This window comes from Geotrypetes seraphini, chromosome 12 (assembly GCF_902459505.1).
Source record: "Geotrypetes seraphini chromosome 12, aGeoSer1.1, whole genome shotgun sequence".
Lineage (NCBI taxonomy): Eukaryota > Metazoa > Chordata > Amphibia > Gymnophiona > Dermophiidae > Geotrypetes > Geotrypetes seraphini.
This window is the reverse complement of record NC_047095.1, coordinates 65,705,781-65,723,166: the sequence shown is the minus strand read 5'-3', so window position 1 is coordinate 65,723,166 and position 17,386 is coordinate 65,705,781. Positions and strand designations below refer to the sequence as shown.

Sequence of the window (17,386 nt, the reverse complement as noted above, 5' to 3'; positions counted from 1 at the left end):
TAATAATAAATATTGAAGGACCAAGGACAGTACTGGATAGATTTGCATGGTCTATGTCTGTATATGGCCTTTTGGTGGAGGATGGGCTGGGGAGGGCTTCAATGGCTGGGAGGGTGTAGATGGACTGGAGTGAGCTTTGACGGAGACTTCAGTAGTTGGAACCTAAGAACAGTACCAGGCAGAGCTTTGGATTCTTGCCCAGAAATAGCTAAGGAAAAAAAAAAAAAAAAAAACACCCAACAAATTTTTAGATTGAATCAGGTTGGGCAGACTAGATGGACCATTCGGGTCTTTATCTGCCGTCATCTACTATGTAAGGTTTGCTTATCCCTGCAAGACATCCAAGTGCTGAATCCACCCAAAACATGCCTCTTACACACCCCTAGTGGCATAGTAAGGGGACATCCCCAATGACATCTCGGTGGGGGTACCAGCACCCCTCCCTCTCTCTGCCCCCCCTACACTCCCCTCCCCTGCACACGCGCTTTCGCTTCCCCCCCCCCACACACACTGTACCTTAGCTCTTTGCTGGCGCGAGCAACAACTGAATCCCGCTGCTCACGCCAGCGCTGGCTCTCCTTCTGATGTCACTTCTGGGTCCCACGCTTAGGAAGTGACGTTAGGAGAGCCAAGGGTGATGCTGCTTGAGCTGGGAAAAGGGGGGGGGGCATGTGTGACAAGGCGGGGTGGGGGACAGAAGGCAGGGGGAGGGCGCCATTGACGCGGGCGCCTCTCACCTTCGCTAGGCCACTGCACGCCCCCTTAACATTTAGACATCTTGGAGGATGAATGCCCTGCAAGACATCTAAAAATGTAGTTTCGAAAATCAGCACTTGGATGTTTTGGCGATTTTAAAAACATCCAAGTGCCAGTTTATGCCATGTTTGGTTTAGGTTTTTTTTTTTGACCTATCTCTAATTTTTGGGACGTGAGCTCCATCGGTTTCAGGGCACATGTGCTTGCAATAAAGGGGAAAGGGGCAAGGCAAGGATTCTTCCCGCTGCTTGGTCCAGTTGGTTTACTTCTCATTCATGAAAGCAGCGCTCACGATCGGTGCACTAGCACTGAAGTTCTGATGAGTGAGAATAGAAGTCAAAGGGTGTGACGGAGAGAGAGCTTGCAAAGGAGTGAGACTTGGCATCCTCTCTCTTAAATGTAGGTAGTACAGCGCAGGATCCCGGGTGAACGAGGGCTTCTCTTGATGGAGCTAATCCTTCTGATGGAAAGCCCTTTCACTGCTTGGCAGAAGGCCAGGCCTTCAGGAGGTGGAACACCGTCCCAGCCCCTTTTATCCAATAGCTGGCAGGAGAACACAGCGATATAAAGACTGCAGCGTTTGGAAATGAACTTAGTTCCTTTCAGAAGGGCATCGCTTGCCGAGCCATGGCCTCTTCTCTGCTAGAGAGAATGTTAACCCCCTCCTGGTCATCCCTGGACCTTTCTCAAATTTGTTGCTTCGCTGCCTTCTTGTGCTTAATATTTGGGTGCCTAAAATTGATTCAGCTGTTCTACAGACAGAAGAAGCTGCTCAGATCTCTGGAGAGTTTCCCTTGCGATCCCCGGCACTGGCTGTATGGACACACGAACCAGGTAGGTAGCATTAGAGTCAGTGTGATGTACCATAACAGTTCATAAACTTGTATTGAAAGTGCTTGGTCAGTACTCTGTCTGTTAGACCGTGGTGAGCTACAGCTCACCAGTGAAGCACTTCTGTACTGTATATATTGTGATTGCACTCTTTACTTTTATTTATTTACCAAGTATATCCTAAGTGGTTTTAGATTCAGGTACTTTTATCATATATCCCTATCTGTCCCGGTGGGTTCAAGCTCTATCTAGTGTACCTGGGGCAATGAGGAGATTAAGTGACTTGCCCAGGATCACAAGGAGCAGTGAGGGATTTGAACCCACAAACTCAGGGTGCTGAGGCCATAGCTCTAACCCAGGGGTCTCCAAAGTCCCTCCTCAAGGGCCGAATCCAGTCGGGTTTTCAGGATTTCCCCAATGAATATGCATGAGATCTATTAGCATACAATGAAAGCAGTGCATGCAAATAGATCTCATGCATATTCATTGGGGAAATCCTGAAAACCCGACTGGATTGCGGCCCTCGAGGACCGACATTGGACACCCCTGCCTTAGGTTCTGGTGAAAGCCTCATGGGGTTGCTTCACCTAGGTCAGGTCACCTAGGTCCTCGAGAGCCAGAGCCAGGTCAGGTTTTCAGGATCTCCACAATGAATATGTATGAGATCTATTAGCATACAATGAAAGCAGTACATGCACATAGATCTCATGCATATTCATTGGGGAAATCCCGAAAACCTGACTGGATTCGGCCCTCGAGGAAGGACTTTGGAGACCCCTGCTCTAACCCCTGCACCACATTCTCCTTAGGTTCTGGTGAAAGCCTCATGGGGTTGCTTCACCTAGGTCAGGTCACCTAGGTCCTCGAGAGCCGGAGCCAGGTCAGGTTTTCAGGATCTCCACAATGAATATGTATGAGATGGATTTGCATGCACTGCCTCCTTGAGATGCAAATCTATCTCATGCATATTTATTGTGGATGTCCTGAAAACCTGACCTGGGTTGGGCTTTTGAGGACCAGAATTGCCTACTCCTGACCTAGGTCAACCAAAGAGGCTGATCCAGTCCTGAGTTTGTTCCACCGCATTCAGAGAGTTTGTCGTTCTGATTTCAATAAGAAAAGTAGATCCCTGGGTTCTTCAAACATTTTGCAAAAGAATGAGATTAAGGGTGATTGATCTAGTTTCTCATGAATAAGCAAATGATATTACCACTAGGCCACTCTTAAGTCCCTCTCTCTCTCTCTTTGGAAATGGATACGATTTTGGTTTTGAAGTCTTATTTTCACGGCCAGTGAGAAGTGTTATGGTCAAAGAGTGATGCAGAGGAAGAGGGTGTTTTGGTTTGGGTTTTGACACCTGAGGGGTTGGCCCTTGGTGCTGGTTGGTTTCTGAGATTGTATAAATGGGTGTGATGTCTTGCTGGGGGGGGGGGGTAGACTAGACTTCTCTGATTTTATTCTACCTGAAAAGTTTCTACAGGAAAAATAGAATGTTTCTTTTGGGGTGCTGGGGATGCGAGAGGTATTTGGGGGATGCATTTAAAACCAGAGACATCACACGCACGTGTATGTGACATCATCGTGTCACATCCATGTAAGCACGGATGCCAGACCAACGGACGAGAACAGGCTGAGGGAGCGGGTGTGGGGTGGATCTGGGCAGGCCTGGGGGGGAGTGGGTCTGGTATTTTTATACTATTTTTTAAAGGTATATTCTCTTAGTGATGTGGACTATATACAGGATGGGATTCTATTTCATTTTACATCTTACAGTAGGCTTTATTGTCTTTTATCACTGTGTTTTCCTTGATTAACTTGAAATTTCTTAGACTAAGAACAGGAAAGTTGGGTCACATCACCATCACCACCCTCTCTCTTCCAAGCAATTAAGCAAAACCAGGACTGGAGCCGCCTATTTGTGCTGACTGGGATGAAGCCTACGAAAGTGTCTTCCTCTCCCTTCAGTCCCCTTCACTGATCTACAACCTTGTACCATCCCCCCCCCCCCTAAAGCTACTCTGCAATGTTTCTTCATAACATCTCTGTCCTTTAGAGTAGGATAATCAAATTAAATTGTAAATACGGCAAATTGTAACCCACTTGACTATATATTATATTAACCTGTAACCCTTCTGAGCTGGGGAGAACGGGATTGAAAAGGAATTAAATAAAAGGTATGGGCAAACCTTTAAACCTGAGAGCAACACTGATGGGGGGGGGACCCCCCTCCTCAGAACAGGGTCTAAAGAGGGGTTGGTCCCTTCCTTCCCTGACTCCAGCACTCAGCCAGACCCTAGCATCCCGTTTCCCACATGGCCTAGTAAGCAAAGGCTGGCTTTCCCTCCCTCTATGTAGGGCCAAAGCACACGTTCCCGCCTTTCCTGTCGGACAACTTTGGCTGCAGAGGGGTGACTCATTCTCTGCTGCTTTGGCAACAACGCTTGGCCTCAAATGCCCTTCTGTGATAAAAAAAAAAGCAAGTCTCCACTTATCAGCGCAAGTCAATGTTTTGGGAATTTGGTGGCGATGTCAGTAGGGCATGCAATCCACGAAGGGCTGAAGCAAAGGGGAACACTGAGTCACGTGTCTATGGCTTGTACTTGGCCCATGGGCTGTAGTTTACACATAAACATTTAACCAGCTGCTACTGAAAATATAAGGGCAACCCTTGAATTACAGGTAGAGAAAAAGACCTTAATAGGAATACAAACACCCTGTCAATCTTGAAGGGAAAATCACCATCCTAGGTGTAAAAACTTCACCACCCAATTTTTATTTTTATTTTTTTTAGGATTTATTTACCACCTTTTGAGAAGGAATTCACTCCAGGCAAGAATAAATCAGGCCTAAACATCAGTAAAATGTTCAAATTACAATACAAATATGGTAATGGTATGCTTAGGGTTTCCAGGTATCCGGATTTACCCGGATATGTCCTCCTTTTTAGAGGATGTGTCTGGACAGCTTTTCAAAACCCAGCACTTCAGATCGCATCGGGAGGGGGCATCCGTGCATGCGTTCATGCAACACGGTGACATCACACGCATGTGTATGTGATATCATCATGTCACATCCGCGCAAACACGGATGTCCGACCAACGGACGAGAACAGGCTGAGGGAGCGGGTGTGGGGTGAGTGGAATGAGGTGGAACTGCGCAGGCCTGGGGGGGGGGACCGGGTCTATGGACTGGATTTTTAGATTCAAACAGTTTTTATTGATACAAATATCAGCAAATACAATAATACAGCATAACAAAAAAAACTTCAATATGCATCAATTATTAATAAATTCCAATATCAATAAACCCCACTTATCTATATGAGTTTGAACCTTTACCTTCCCTCTCTATACCCTTCCCACCCAATAGTACTCTCTACCCAAAAATAATTACAGCCCTTAGGATACAAAACTTGCAAATAAATACAGCATCAAAAGACATCAGTAATACATCAATTATTAATATACATAATAAATAAATAAATAAATTATTTAAAGATTTAAAATAATCCAATATCATTAAACCCCCACTTATCTATATGAATTTGAACCTTAACTATCCTTCTCCACAACCACACCTTCTCATCTAATAGTAGTACTCTCTACCCAATGTAACTCTCTTCATTTAACTTATTAAAAACCAAATTACTGGATTTTTAGGTACATAAAATCTGGTAACCCTAACTATGCTACATTAACAATATCAACATAATATGTAATGAAACATGGGACTAATTTTAAAGAAGCTGCATTATGAGGTCAAACGTGCTTGAGAATTCTCATCTAGGGTAGACGTGGATAAACATGTCTACCATAGTGTTGTGTTAAGTGAAGTGTTTCAGACTGTGGGTGCTACTCCGGAGAAGGTTCGCGGGCAGGTATCGCATCACTTGATGTCCTTTGGGGAGGGTGTGGTTAGAGCACAGCAATGAGAAGCCCCTCTGCTCCTTCACCCAGTCTCTCCTGTCCTGTCAGAGGCGACAGAAGAAGCAGGAGTCGAGAACGTTTCTGAGAGAAGACATCTCCCTGGGTAACATTATTTTGCTCTGTGCCGTGGTGACTTGAAAATTAAACCCCTCCCCCCTTTCCTTTACAAAACCATAGTGCGGTAACAGCTCCGATGCTCATGCCCCCCCCCCCCAAAAACAAAATAAAAAAATTAGAGAGCACTTATTGTAAGCCCACTAGGGACATATACGTTTAGTAGCACTATAGGAATGATTGAGGGGGTGCCGAAAAGTTCTCGGCCCAACCCAGAAGAGAATGATATGGATATGGTTCAATGAATGATCTGAATCAGTCAAAATAAACATACAATTTTGTGTCTGCAAATTGGCCCTTAATGACATAAGAACACTCCTTTGAGCTCCAGTGGCAAAATAACACTCAGAATTTAGGAAGTTGATTGGTTGGGCTGAGAACTTTTCAGCACCCTCTCCTATGTAATAAAAGTGAGACAAGTACAGGACAATCCAGCCATTGTGACATCACTGATGAGGTTGGCACTTATTGGTGGAAAGAGGTATTATGACATCACAATCTCTCCTCTGGGTACCAGAGACTGAAACTCTTCACACTACCAGGGGATGCTGAAAAGTTCTCGGGCCAACCAAGAAGAGAATGATGTGGATATGGTTCAATCAATGATCTGAAACAAGGACAAAACAGAGAATTTTGTTTCTGCAAATTGGCACTTAACGAAATAAGATAATACTCCTTTGAGCTACAGTGGCAAAATAACACTCAGAATTTAGGAAGTTGATTGGTTGGGCTGAGAACTTTTCAGCAACCCTTGTAGTAGTAGTAGTGATCAACAATGCTCCAAGTCACAGTGCTCCAGTAGTCAATGGGACTTTTTTTTTTGGGGGGGGGGAGAGCACATAAAAAACATTTATTGCTTTACAATGATGGTATTTAATTTACAAGTAAGATTGCTTTTCAACCCCCCCCCCTCCCCCAAGATCATTTGGATGATAGAATTATTTTTTTTTTCGACCTATGATGGTGGTTTTTCCCTACAAGATTGACAGGGTGTTTGCATGTCAACTGAAGCTGTTTTCTCCACCCTTTCAATAACCCAAAGGGTTGCTCTTACATTTTTAGGGGCAGGTGGTTGTGTTTATTCTGTTTGATCTAGTATAGTAACTATAGTATTGATACCTATACTTTATAGAATAAGTACAGTGGTCTTTCAGGAGGGAAAATGATCTGATAGGATTAGAGTCCAGAAGTGAAACGGAAGGAAAAGTCTACAGATCCTACTATCGCCATGGTAGGTACCTCCTGTATGACTGGTTGAAGGCCCACAGGTGGGTTGTGGCAGCCTCTGCAATCCACTGAAGTAATTGGGAGAAATAGACAAATGAAATAGGAGGAAATTGTTTTTCACTCAGAGAATCGTTAAGCTCTGGAACGCATTGCCAGAGGATGTGGTAAGAGCGGATAGCGTAGCTGGTTTTAAGAAAGGTTTGGACAAATTCCTGGAGGAAAAGTCCATAGTCTGTTTTTGAGAAAGACAAGGGGGAAGCCACTGCTTGCCCTGGATCGGTAGCGTGGAATGTTGCTACTCTTTGGGATTCTAGAATCTTGTTACGCTCTGGGATTCCGGAATGTTGCTATTTTTTTGGATTCTGAATGGAATGTTGCTACTCCTTCTGTTTTGGCTGGTACTAGTGACCTGGATTGGCCATCGTGAGAATGGGCTACTGGGCTATTGGTCTGACCCAGTAAGGCTATTCTTATGTTCTTATGAAATGGCAACCTCTTGGGTTTCATAACCAACTGCGTCGAAAGGTTTGGGATGTCAAAAGCCCAGGACAAATGGACTGTGGTGATCGTTGGAGTTGATCGGTAAGGCAGCTGGTGGAAGCCTGGAAATGAACTGCAACCTCTCGGGTGTCTGTGCATCTGCTGTACAGGCGTGATCACCACATCCTTTACATATGAACAATGCTGCCTCAGCACCCTGAGGTTTGTGAGTTCAATCCCAGTGCTCCTCCTTGTGACTCTGGGCAGGTTAGATTGTGAGCCAGCTGGGACAGATAGGAAAAATACTTAGAGTAACTGACCACTGTTCGGGGTAAAACGCTTAGGATCCCCTTGGGATATATAAGTGGTACATTAAAAAAAACCCTCTCGCTGGGTTGTTCTGGGTTCTAGTGCACTGGATTCTAAGTGAGCTCACTATCAGTCGTGTTTGCATTCTATGTGTGGTATGGTTTTGTGGATTCCTTTTACTAAACTGCACTAGCGTTTTTTAGTGCCGGGAGCCACGCCGAATGCTGCACGCAGCTCCCGATGCTCATAGAGTTCCTATGATCGTCAGGAGCAGCGCGCAGCATTTGGCGCGGCTCCCGGCGCTAAAAATTGCTAGCACAGTTTAAGTAAAAGGGGGACTTTGTTTTTTGTTGTTTTTTTTTTATCCTTGTTTGTTTGTTTGTTTTGCAGCTTCGTCGAGATGGAAAAGATTTAGATACGATCATATCCTGGTCCGAGAAGTATAGCTACGCCTTCCCAGTCTGGCTGGGGAATTTCAACGCTCAACTGCTGATTACACACCCTGAGTACGCCAAAGCTGTGTTCAATAGAGGAGGTAAGATGTAATAGCTTCACGGCAACTTCTGGAAGCCTGAACCAGACAGCGCATGCCACACGGCGTAGAAGCTTCCTTGTTCAGTTCTGCCCTTTCGGGGCTAGGCATCCGGCATTTGCTACAGAGCCACTGCAAGAATGTTGGCTGCTCTAGGTAAAACTTGTCCTATGCTATGCCCCCCCTATGCTCCCCCCCCCCACCACACTCAGTTTTCAGGTCCTTTATAATTAACCCCATCTTTTACTAAGGCATGCTAAATATTAGTACACGCTAACTGCTAACACGTCCAGAGAATATAACGGGCGCATTAGCGTTTAGCGAGCACTAAGGGCTCCTTTTATCAGAATACCGCGCGTTCAACTGCCTGCCGCGCTAGTCGCTAACGCCTCCATTGATGAGGCGTTAGTGTTTAGGCTTGCCGCGGGGGGTTAGCGCATGATGAAATGTCAAACGCGCTAACCCCCGTAGTGCGCCTTGATAAAAGGAGCCATAAATCGGCTAGCATGCCTTAGTAAAAGGACCCCTAGATTAAAACTAATAATCATAATTAAATTATAGAGTTATGGTCATCCTATGTTCTCATTCTATAACATATAATTAGACATCATAGGTTTTTTTTGCTTTTGTTTTAAATCTTTATTGAATTTCCAAACATTGGCAGTGCTTTACAGATAATATAACATTAAAAGTTTGAATAAAATGTACCTTAATATACAAATAAAAAAGAAAATAACCATTTCCCCCCTCTTTCTCCTATTATAATATGTTAACTCATATTAATTATTACCAATATTATACTTATATAGTTTAATTCCCTCCCTCCCCTCCCCCCACCCTGGTTGTGTAAGGAGATCTACGAAAGAAAAACAATCATTATATTATTCTTATTGTTTGCTAACAAATGCAGTCAATGGGCTCCATATTTTATTAAATACATTACTAAAACCTAAGCATTCTGCGTTTATTCTTTCATATTTATACTTATTGCACACACTCGCCCACCAGAATGAGTAATTAAGTCTGTCGTGACATTTCCAGTTTTTCGTGATCATTTGGACATCGTAGTTTTTAAAATAATTATGCTTATGTTTATTAAAATGTGATATACCGCCAGAGCAAGCAACTGTTAGTTTTCGGGTGAAAGTGTCTTCAGACAATTCTTAGAGCTTATGTAACTATTGAGACTTCCCAGTATGTACTCGAATGTCAGCCCATCCAAATATAAGCTGAATTTAAGAGGGAAAAATATTAACTCAAATATAGGCTTGCCAGTAAGTTGAAATGCCAATCACTGTGGAGGGGGGAGGGGAGGACAGGAGGTCAAAGCAACAATAAGCCAAGATCCCAATTTTTGGGCTTTTTTTTTGGACCCAAAAATCTCAGCTTATAATCAAGTATATAGGGTATCTCTCTTTCTTTTCTTAACCTTTTGGAAATGAGGTTTAGTATGCAATATATATACAGTGGTGCCTCGCATAACGGACGCCTCGCACAGCGAACGCTGCGCATAACGAACTTTTTGTCTTGCTCCCTATAACGAACTTCGTTTCACACAACGAAGTCGCTCGAGGGGCCCGGGGGGGGGCGGAACTACTCTCGCCGCTTCCTAATGTGAGCCGGGAACAGCAGCACCCTCCTGTCTGAATGCAGTGTTCCATCATCTCCCTCCACCTTACCTTAGATACCGAGTTTTCCGGCTTTCTTTTTCGGCCAGCCACACACTTTCAAAGAGCAGCACATGCGCGCATGCTCTGTTGTTCAATCTTCTCCTCTGACGCAACCGGAAACCGGAAGTTGCAGGAGAGGAGAACATTGATCAACTCCAGCAGCTGCGCGTGCACAGCTTTTTGAAATCGTGCGGCTGGGTGAAAAAGAAAGCTGGCAAACTCTGCATATAAGGTGAGGTGGAGGGAGGGAAATGTAGGGCTGCAGAACGAATTATTTTGTTTTACATGTATTCTTATGGGAAAACGCGTTTCACACAACGAACTTTTCGCATAACAAACTTGCTCCTGGAACGAATTAAGTTCGTTGTGTGAGGCACCACTGTATATATATTTCATGTGCTTTGCTTGAGTAATGCATTATTAAACATATTTAGACCTTACAATCAACCTGGAGTCCTCTGTAGCCCAAAAATAAAAGCTATAAACGAACGCCTGAACAAGTAAAACTTCTGAAATTGCTACAGTGTTGCCTGTGTGTCTCTGCGCTGCAGAGATGCTTTTTCTAGCCAGCGCGTTTGTTCCTAGATGGATAGCAGTATCATTTTTACATTCCTTAATTCTTTTCTCTGATGTCTCCTAATCTTGGTTTGTAGTCCTTCCTCTAATATTTTTTTCTTCTGCCTTTGGGTTTTACAGATCCCAAAAACAGCCGGAGCTATGGATTTGCGGTTCCGTGGATAGGTGTGTATCGCCCTCATAACCCAGCTTCTGTCACTCATCATGCTGAGCTGGTGGAAATACAAAGGTTGCATTGCAAATGAAATATGACATCAACGTAGCAGCTAACTTGAGAACTGAAGCAGTTTTAGTAAGAAAGTGCAGGACAGCTCTAAATAAAGGATGTTGATTATGCTATCAGAACCAAAGGGTGTCAGGTCAAAAGCGCGCCGGGACAAAGGCGCGAGCAGACAACTGAGCACAGCGCGTAGGCGCGCGCCGAAGAAAAAGACTGTTTTTAGGGGCTACGACGGGGGGTGTGGGGGGAACCCCCCCACTTTACTTTATACAGATCGCGCCGCGTTGTGGGGGGTTTGGGGGGTTGTAACCCCCCACATTTTACTGAAAACTTAACTTTTTCCCTGTTTTTAGGGATAAAGTTACGTTTTCACTAAAATGTGGGGGGTTACAACCCCCCAAACTCCCCACAACGCCGCCGCGATCTGTATTAAGTAAAGTGGGGGGGGGGCTCCCCAACAAAAAACCCCGTCGCAGCCCCTAAAAACAGTCTTTTTCTTCGGCGCGCGCCTCCATCTTGCGCTCAGTTGTCGGCGCGCGCCTTTGTCTTCCGCCTTACTGTCTATGAACCGAAGCAAAGTACGGCTGACTGTCTACCGTTACCATCTCCCTCTCCATTGTCATCCAGAGCTACTTACCCACATGAATATTCATGAAATGTATGTCTTTTTAAAATAATATAGATCAGTGGTTCTTAAAACTGTCCTGGGGGACCCCTAGTCAGTTGTGTTTTCAAGTTATCCCTAATGAACATGCATGAGGCAGATTTCCATGCTTGTCACCTCTATTATATGCAAATCTGCTTCAAGCATTTTTAATCATTTATATTCCGACATATCCTACAATTCTATGCGGATTACAAGTTATTCAGGTACTCGAGCGTTTTTCCCCCAACCGTCCCGGTGGGCTCCTACTCTATCTAACTTACCTGGGGCAATGGGGACTTGCGCAGGGTCAGAACGAGCAGTGCGGAATTTGAACTCACAACCTCAGGATGTAGCTCTAACCAGTGCGCCACATATTCCCCTGCACTCATTAGGAATATTTTGAAAACCCAACTGACTAGGGTTTAAGACCCACTGATATAAATACTTTGCCCTGAAATGCGAGACCTGAATCTAATCTAATCTTCCGTTTGTGTGTCGCACATACCTATGCAGGCTCAAGGTGACAGATCAAGGAGGAAGGGGAAAAGTAATAGGGAAGGGGTATGGAGAAATAAGAGAGGGGACCCGGAAGTAGGGGGAGTTATGCAGAAACTAAGACTGTTAAATGTCAAAGAGGTGAGTCTTCAGGTTTTTCCTGAATGCGGTGTAGTTTGTCTCTTTCCTGATTGTTTCTGGGAGGTCATTCCAGGTTTTCACACCCAGATAAGTTAGCATAGAGTGGAAAATTCGCTCGTAGTGGAGGTTTTTTGTGGATGGTAGATTTAGTTCAGGGGTGTCCAATGTCGGTCCTCGAGGGCCGCAATCCAGTCGGGTTTTCAGGATTTCCCCAATGAATATGCATGAGATCTATTAGCATACAATGAAAGCAATGCATGCAAATAGATCTCATGCATATTCATTGGGGAAATCCTGAAAACCCGACAGGATTGCGGCCCTTGAGGACCGACATTGGTCACCCCTAATTTAGTTGGATTCTGTTAAGAATTCTTTTTGATGTCGACCAAACAGTAGAGAATAATTGGATGAGAGGGGCTGCAGGACCTGGTGTAGGATACAAGATGATTTGAAAATTATTCGGGATGATATTGGGAGCCTGATGAAGGTTGTGATTGAGTCAAATTTCTTTAATGTGTAGATTAGTCTAACTGCTGTGTTCTGGATGAATGTGGCTGTTGGATACCAAAGTGGACCACCGTTTCCTCTAAGCCAGGGGTAGGCAATTCCGGTCCTCGAGAGCCGGAGCCAAGTCAGATTTTCAGGATATCCACAATCAATATGCATGAGATAGATTCGCATCTCAAGGAGTCAGTGCATGCAAATCCATCTCATACATATTCATTGTGGAGATCCTGAAAACCTGACCTGGCTCCGGCTCTCCAACAGCATTGCTGCCAGTGGGCGACGATGCTTCAATGTTGAGTTTTCAATTGCTAGAGACAGGCAAGTTACTTGGAGTCCAGCAGAGCGCCTGTCCCTTACTATTGAAAATATAATAGTGAAACAGCAACCCCCCCACGCTAAGAGACCTGTAAGTGGGGGACTCCTGCTCACCATAGAGCAGGGGTGTCAAATGTCTGTCCTCGAGGGCCGCAATCCAGTCGGGATTTCAGGATTTCCCCAGTGAATATGCATGAGACCTATTAGCATACAATGAAAGCAGTGCGTGCAAATAGATCTCGGGCATATTCATTGGGGGAAATCCTGAAAACCTGACTGGATTGCGGCCCTCAAGGACCAACATTTGACACCCCTGCCTTCGAGGGAACAGTGGAATGGACTCGGTTGCCACAGGTCCAGGGGTCTGCTCCTCGGCTGACGCTGGCGGCCGCCATCTTAGTTATACTTCGCAACCACGATGGCTCCTCCCTTCTAACTCCTTTAGAACAAAATTCAGCGTAACCCTTAATTGCCTGATGAGCATCGGACACGCACACAAAAGCACAGCGCAGGAGGCGAAAACCAATGGAATTGGATGGGAACACTTTATTCAGTATCGCAATATGGCTCAACACGAGTCGTATTTCAGCCAAAGGCCTGCGCCAGGAGTCCAAGGACTGCATAGTCTTGGAGACTTATTTATCGGTTCATAATTCGACATCAAAACAACTTGGAACAACCTTCACTATTCGCAAACTTTGGACTGCTGATGCAGGCCTTTGGCCGAAATATAACTCGTATTATATTTCCCCGGACATGTCCTCCAGGAAATTGTCCAAACCTTTCTTAAAACCAGCTGCTCCCTCCACTCTTACCACAACCTCTTGCAATGCGTTCCAGGGCTTAACTATGCTCTGAGTGAAAAATATTTCCTCCTATTTTAAAAGTATTTCCCTTCGCTTCATCGAGTGTCCCCTAGGCTTTGTCATTTTTGAAGGAGTAAAAAAATCAATCAACTTGTTCCCATTCTACACCACTTAGGGTTACCAGATTTTCCTTCAGGAAAATCTGGACCCATGGCCACGCCCCCCAGGACTGCCCAGTTCTGCCTCTGTCATGCCCTGCTCCGCCCCCAGACAGCATCTGCGCATGCACGGACTTGACGCAATGATGTTGCATCCGCGCATGCCCCTTCCGGATGCGATTTTGTCAGGAAGCTTTTCAAAACCCAGACAAAGTGCCGGGTTTCGAAAAGCCATCTGGCCATGTCCTCAAAAGGAAAATATGTCCGGGGAGATCCGGACGTCTGGTAATCTAACACCACTCAGGATTTTGTAGACTTCAATCCTATCTCCCTTCAGCCGTCTCTTTTCCAAGCTGAAGAGCCCTAACCTTTTTACGAGAGGAGTTCCATCCCCTTTACTATCTTGGTCGCTCTTCTTTGAACCTTTTCTAGCACCACTATATCTTTCTTGAGATAAGGAGACCAGAATTGAACGCAATACTCCAGATAAGATCGCACCATGCATTTGTCCACATTAAATTTCTGTCATTTGGACGCCCAGTCTTCCAATTTCCTAAGGTCCGCCTGCAATTTTTCATAATCCGCATGCGTTTTAACAACTTTGAACAGTTTACTGTCATCTGAAAATTTAATCACCTCACTCGTACCAATTTCCAGATTGTTTATAAAAAAGTTAAATAGCACCGGTCCTAGTACAGACCCCTGCGGCACTCCACTGTTTACTCTCCTCCATTGAGAAAAATGGCCATTTAATCCTATCCTCTATTTTCTATTTGGTAACCAATTCCTAATCCACAATAATGTAGTTCTACCTCCATGCTAATAGGAAGTGATAGTACTTGGGGGGGGGTGAAATGCTACCTGAACTGAATAAAAATGCCCAAAGCAATTGCCTCAATCCACCTTCTCTTCCCAAAGGAAGACCCTGGACATTAGGTACATATCTGATACCTGGATCCTGAAACTCTGGTGCTCATTTCTTTCAGCTGCACATTATTGGATGTTACCTGTGCTCCTTTCACAGATTTAGAGAGGTCACGTCCAGTTCCATGTCCCATATCAGGCAGTAATTTAACTACAGCTGTTAAAGCTTCAGCCAAATAGGACTTAAGTACTTAGTATTATGATTTCTAAAATTTACAACTAAGCAACTTTAAATATTGACTTTAAGAATATATAGAAATACACTAGAATAGGAGAGTCAGACAAGAAACTTGAGGACATGACCTTGCCCGTGAGTTTACTTCCAGAAATGACTGTAATTTTGTTTAATTTGTTAATGATTCCCTAGAACTCTGCAGGAGCATTGACATTAACCAATCTGATACTTAAAAGCAATTTTTTTTAGATTTAGAGGAGCAAAGTGCCTCATTTTCTAATGCAGGTTTCTGCATTAATCTTGCAAGAGCTTTATGTAAATGCGTAATCATAATTATATAGTAGCAGAGTAAATGGCTACAGAAGGACCAAAATGTCTATCTATGCAGTCTACCCAGCAGCAGCAATTTGACTAGTGTGGGTATATGGCACATTGTAAAGTCCTAAATCCAACCACTCGCTCCTCGTCCCCTTCCCCCTCATTGAACCTCTGTGCAAGATACCCCTGTGCAAGGCTGCCCAAGTCCGGTCCTCGAGATCTACTGGCAGGCCGGGTTTTCCGGATATCCACAATGAATAGGCATGAGAGAGATTTGCCTGCACTGCCTTCTTGGTATGCAAATCTCTCTCATGCCTATTCATTGTGGATATCCTGAAAACCCAGCCTGCCAGTAGATCTCGAGGACCGGACTTGGGCAGTCCTGCCCCTGTGTCTTCCGCTTCAGGTTTCCGCAGCTGCTCCTTGCAGATTACCTCAATGTGTTTTAGGAAACACAATGCGGTCATATCACATCTCGTCCAATTGATCGGTGTGAGAGCGACTCTCACACATGCGCAAAGCCGGCAAAGGGAAGCCCAAGCAACTGAGAGGCAGGGGAAGCCCCGAAAGCAACCTCCTGCCTCTCAGCTGTTCGGGGCAGGAAACCTTTGATGATGTGCACCAAGGGGCGTGGCCTTAGGCATCTGAGCCAATCAGGGCCTTAGGCTCCTCCCCATGCATCACATGGTGCACCGGAGAGGGGAAGGCCCATCATTTTAAATGGACAGGCCTTGGAGCTGAAGGGACCATGCTTCCCTCCAGCTCCCAATGTCTACCAAAAGTACTGGTGGGAGGAGGTTTGGGGAGTTGGGGTGGTTTTTAGGGAGCATCCGGTGGCAGGAGAGTGGAAATCCCTCCTGCCTCTTTTTTGGGAGGAAGGGGGAAGGGATGGTGCAGGGGGGGCTTCTGTTGGCAGGAGGGAGTGGGCATTCCTCCTGCCAATTTTCTCTCTAGAGGGGGGGATTCTTGGTGCCGCGTTCATCAGAGAGAGCTGTCATCAGCGGTGGGGGACTTTTTTCATTTGTTTTTATGGGACAGATATTTTGTGTGTCTGACACAAGCAAAATATCTGTGCCAATGAAAAAAAACAGGCAAACCAGTTGTTAACACAGTTACTGACAGGTCCAAACTTGTTTTTTTTTCTAATCACTAAAACCCCTGGTTGGGTTTGGGTTTTGTTTGTTGTTTTTTTTGCCTAGCCAAGCAATATTAGTGCATCAATTGCTTGGCTACTTTGCATGGGGTTTTAGCTAATTTGCATGGCTGGATCAGAGAATGAGCGATTGAGGGGGAAAACACGCAGTGGGCCATTTTGTGAATCAGGTCGGTAAAAGCAATCGTCACTAAAGCTGTGAAAACAGGTTTATTGACAATCGCTGGCCTTGGTCTATAACTTCCGATCTGTGCAAATCAACACAGCGCATCATTTCCATCCACTGCCACTAATGGTCTTATATGTTTATCCCATACACTTCCCCCTCCGTATTCGCGGTTTCCGTATCTATGGTTTCAATTATTTGTGATTTTCTGCCAAAAATTCATTCATTTTTTGGGCTATTTTAAGCCCTGTGAGCCCCCCCCCCCTTAAGCCTTACCTGGTAGTCTAGCGGGTTTTCGGGTAGGAGCGATCTTCCCACGCTCTTGCCCCGTGCAGACCGCTCACAGGAAATGGCTCGAGAGACGAAGGGAGCTCAAGGCAGCCATTTCCTGTGAGCGATTTGCACGGGGCAGGAGCGTGGGAAGATCGCTCCTGCCCGAAAATCCGCTAAACCACCAGATAAGGCTTAAGGGGGGGCTCACAGGGCTTAAAATAGCCAAGGGGGTTAGGGTCAGAACCGGCCCAAATACTATTCGCGGCTTTTTAATATTCACGGGCCGGTTCTGCCCCTAACTGTTACGGAGGGAGAAGTCTTTTTTTTAATTTTTATTTTTAAATATGTAATAATAACAGATAAATAGGAACTAGAGCTAAGAACAGTGACTGATGGTGAAGAAAGTGATTATATGGACGCTTTTTTTTGTTGTTTTTACTGGTGTCCCTGGCAGGGAGAGGGTTATTGGTCCTCTCTGGGCCAAAGTGGTTCCAGCACCGCAGGTTGCTGACTCCGGGCTTTCACTATGATATCCTGAAACCTTACGTGAAGTTAATGTCGAACTCCACCAAGGTCATGCTGGTGAGTAAAATACAATAAAACTTTTATTTATAAACTGCAAATGCCTCAACAGAGTTCATTGCGGTTTTACATTAATAAGAAGTGGA

At 44.9% G+C, this 17,386-nt stretch overlaps 1 protein-coding gene across 1 annotated transcript in view; it reads left to right on the top strand.

Moving 5' to 3' along the window:
* The first annotated feature begins 1,383 nt into the window (after positions 1-1,383).
* The window catches only part of LOC117346878 (cytochrome P450 4B1-like), a 49,646-nt gene continuing 33,643 nt past the window's right edge, over positions 1,384-17,386 (top strand). Inside the window, exons 1-4 of the mRNA XM_033917077.1 lie at positions 1,384-1,590; positions 8,034-8,178; positions 10,542-10,586; positions 17,173-17,300. Coding sequence (XP_033772968.1) covers positions 1,384-1,590; positions 8,034-8,178; positions 10,542-10,586; positions 17,173-17,300 — 525 coding nt within the window. The remainder of the gene's footprint in view (positions 1,591-8,033; positions 8,179-10,541; positions 10,587-17,172; positions 17,301-17,386) is intronic.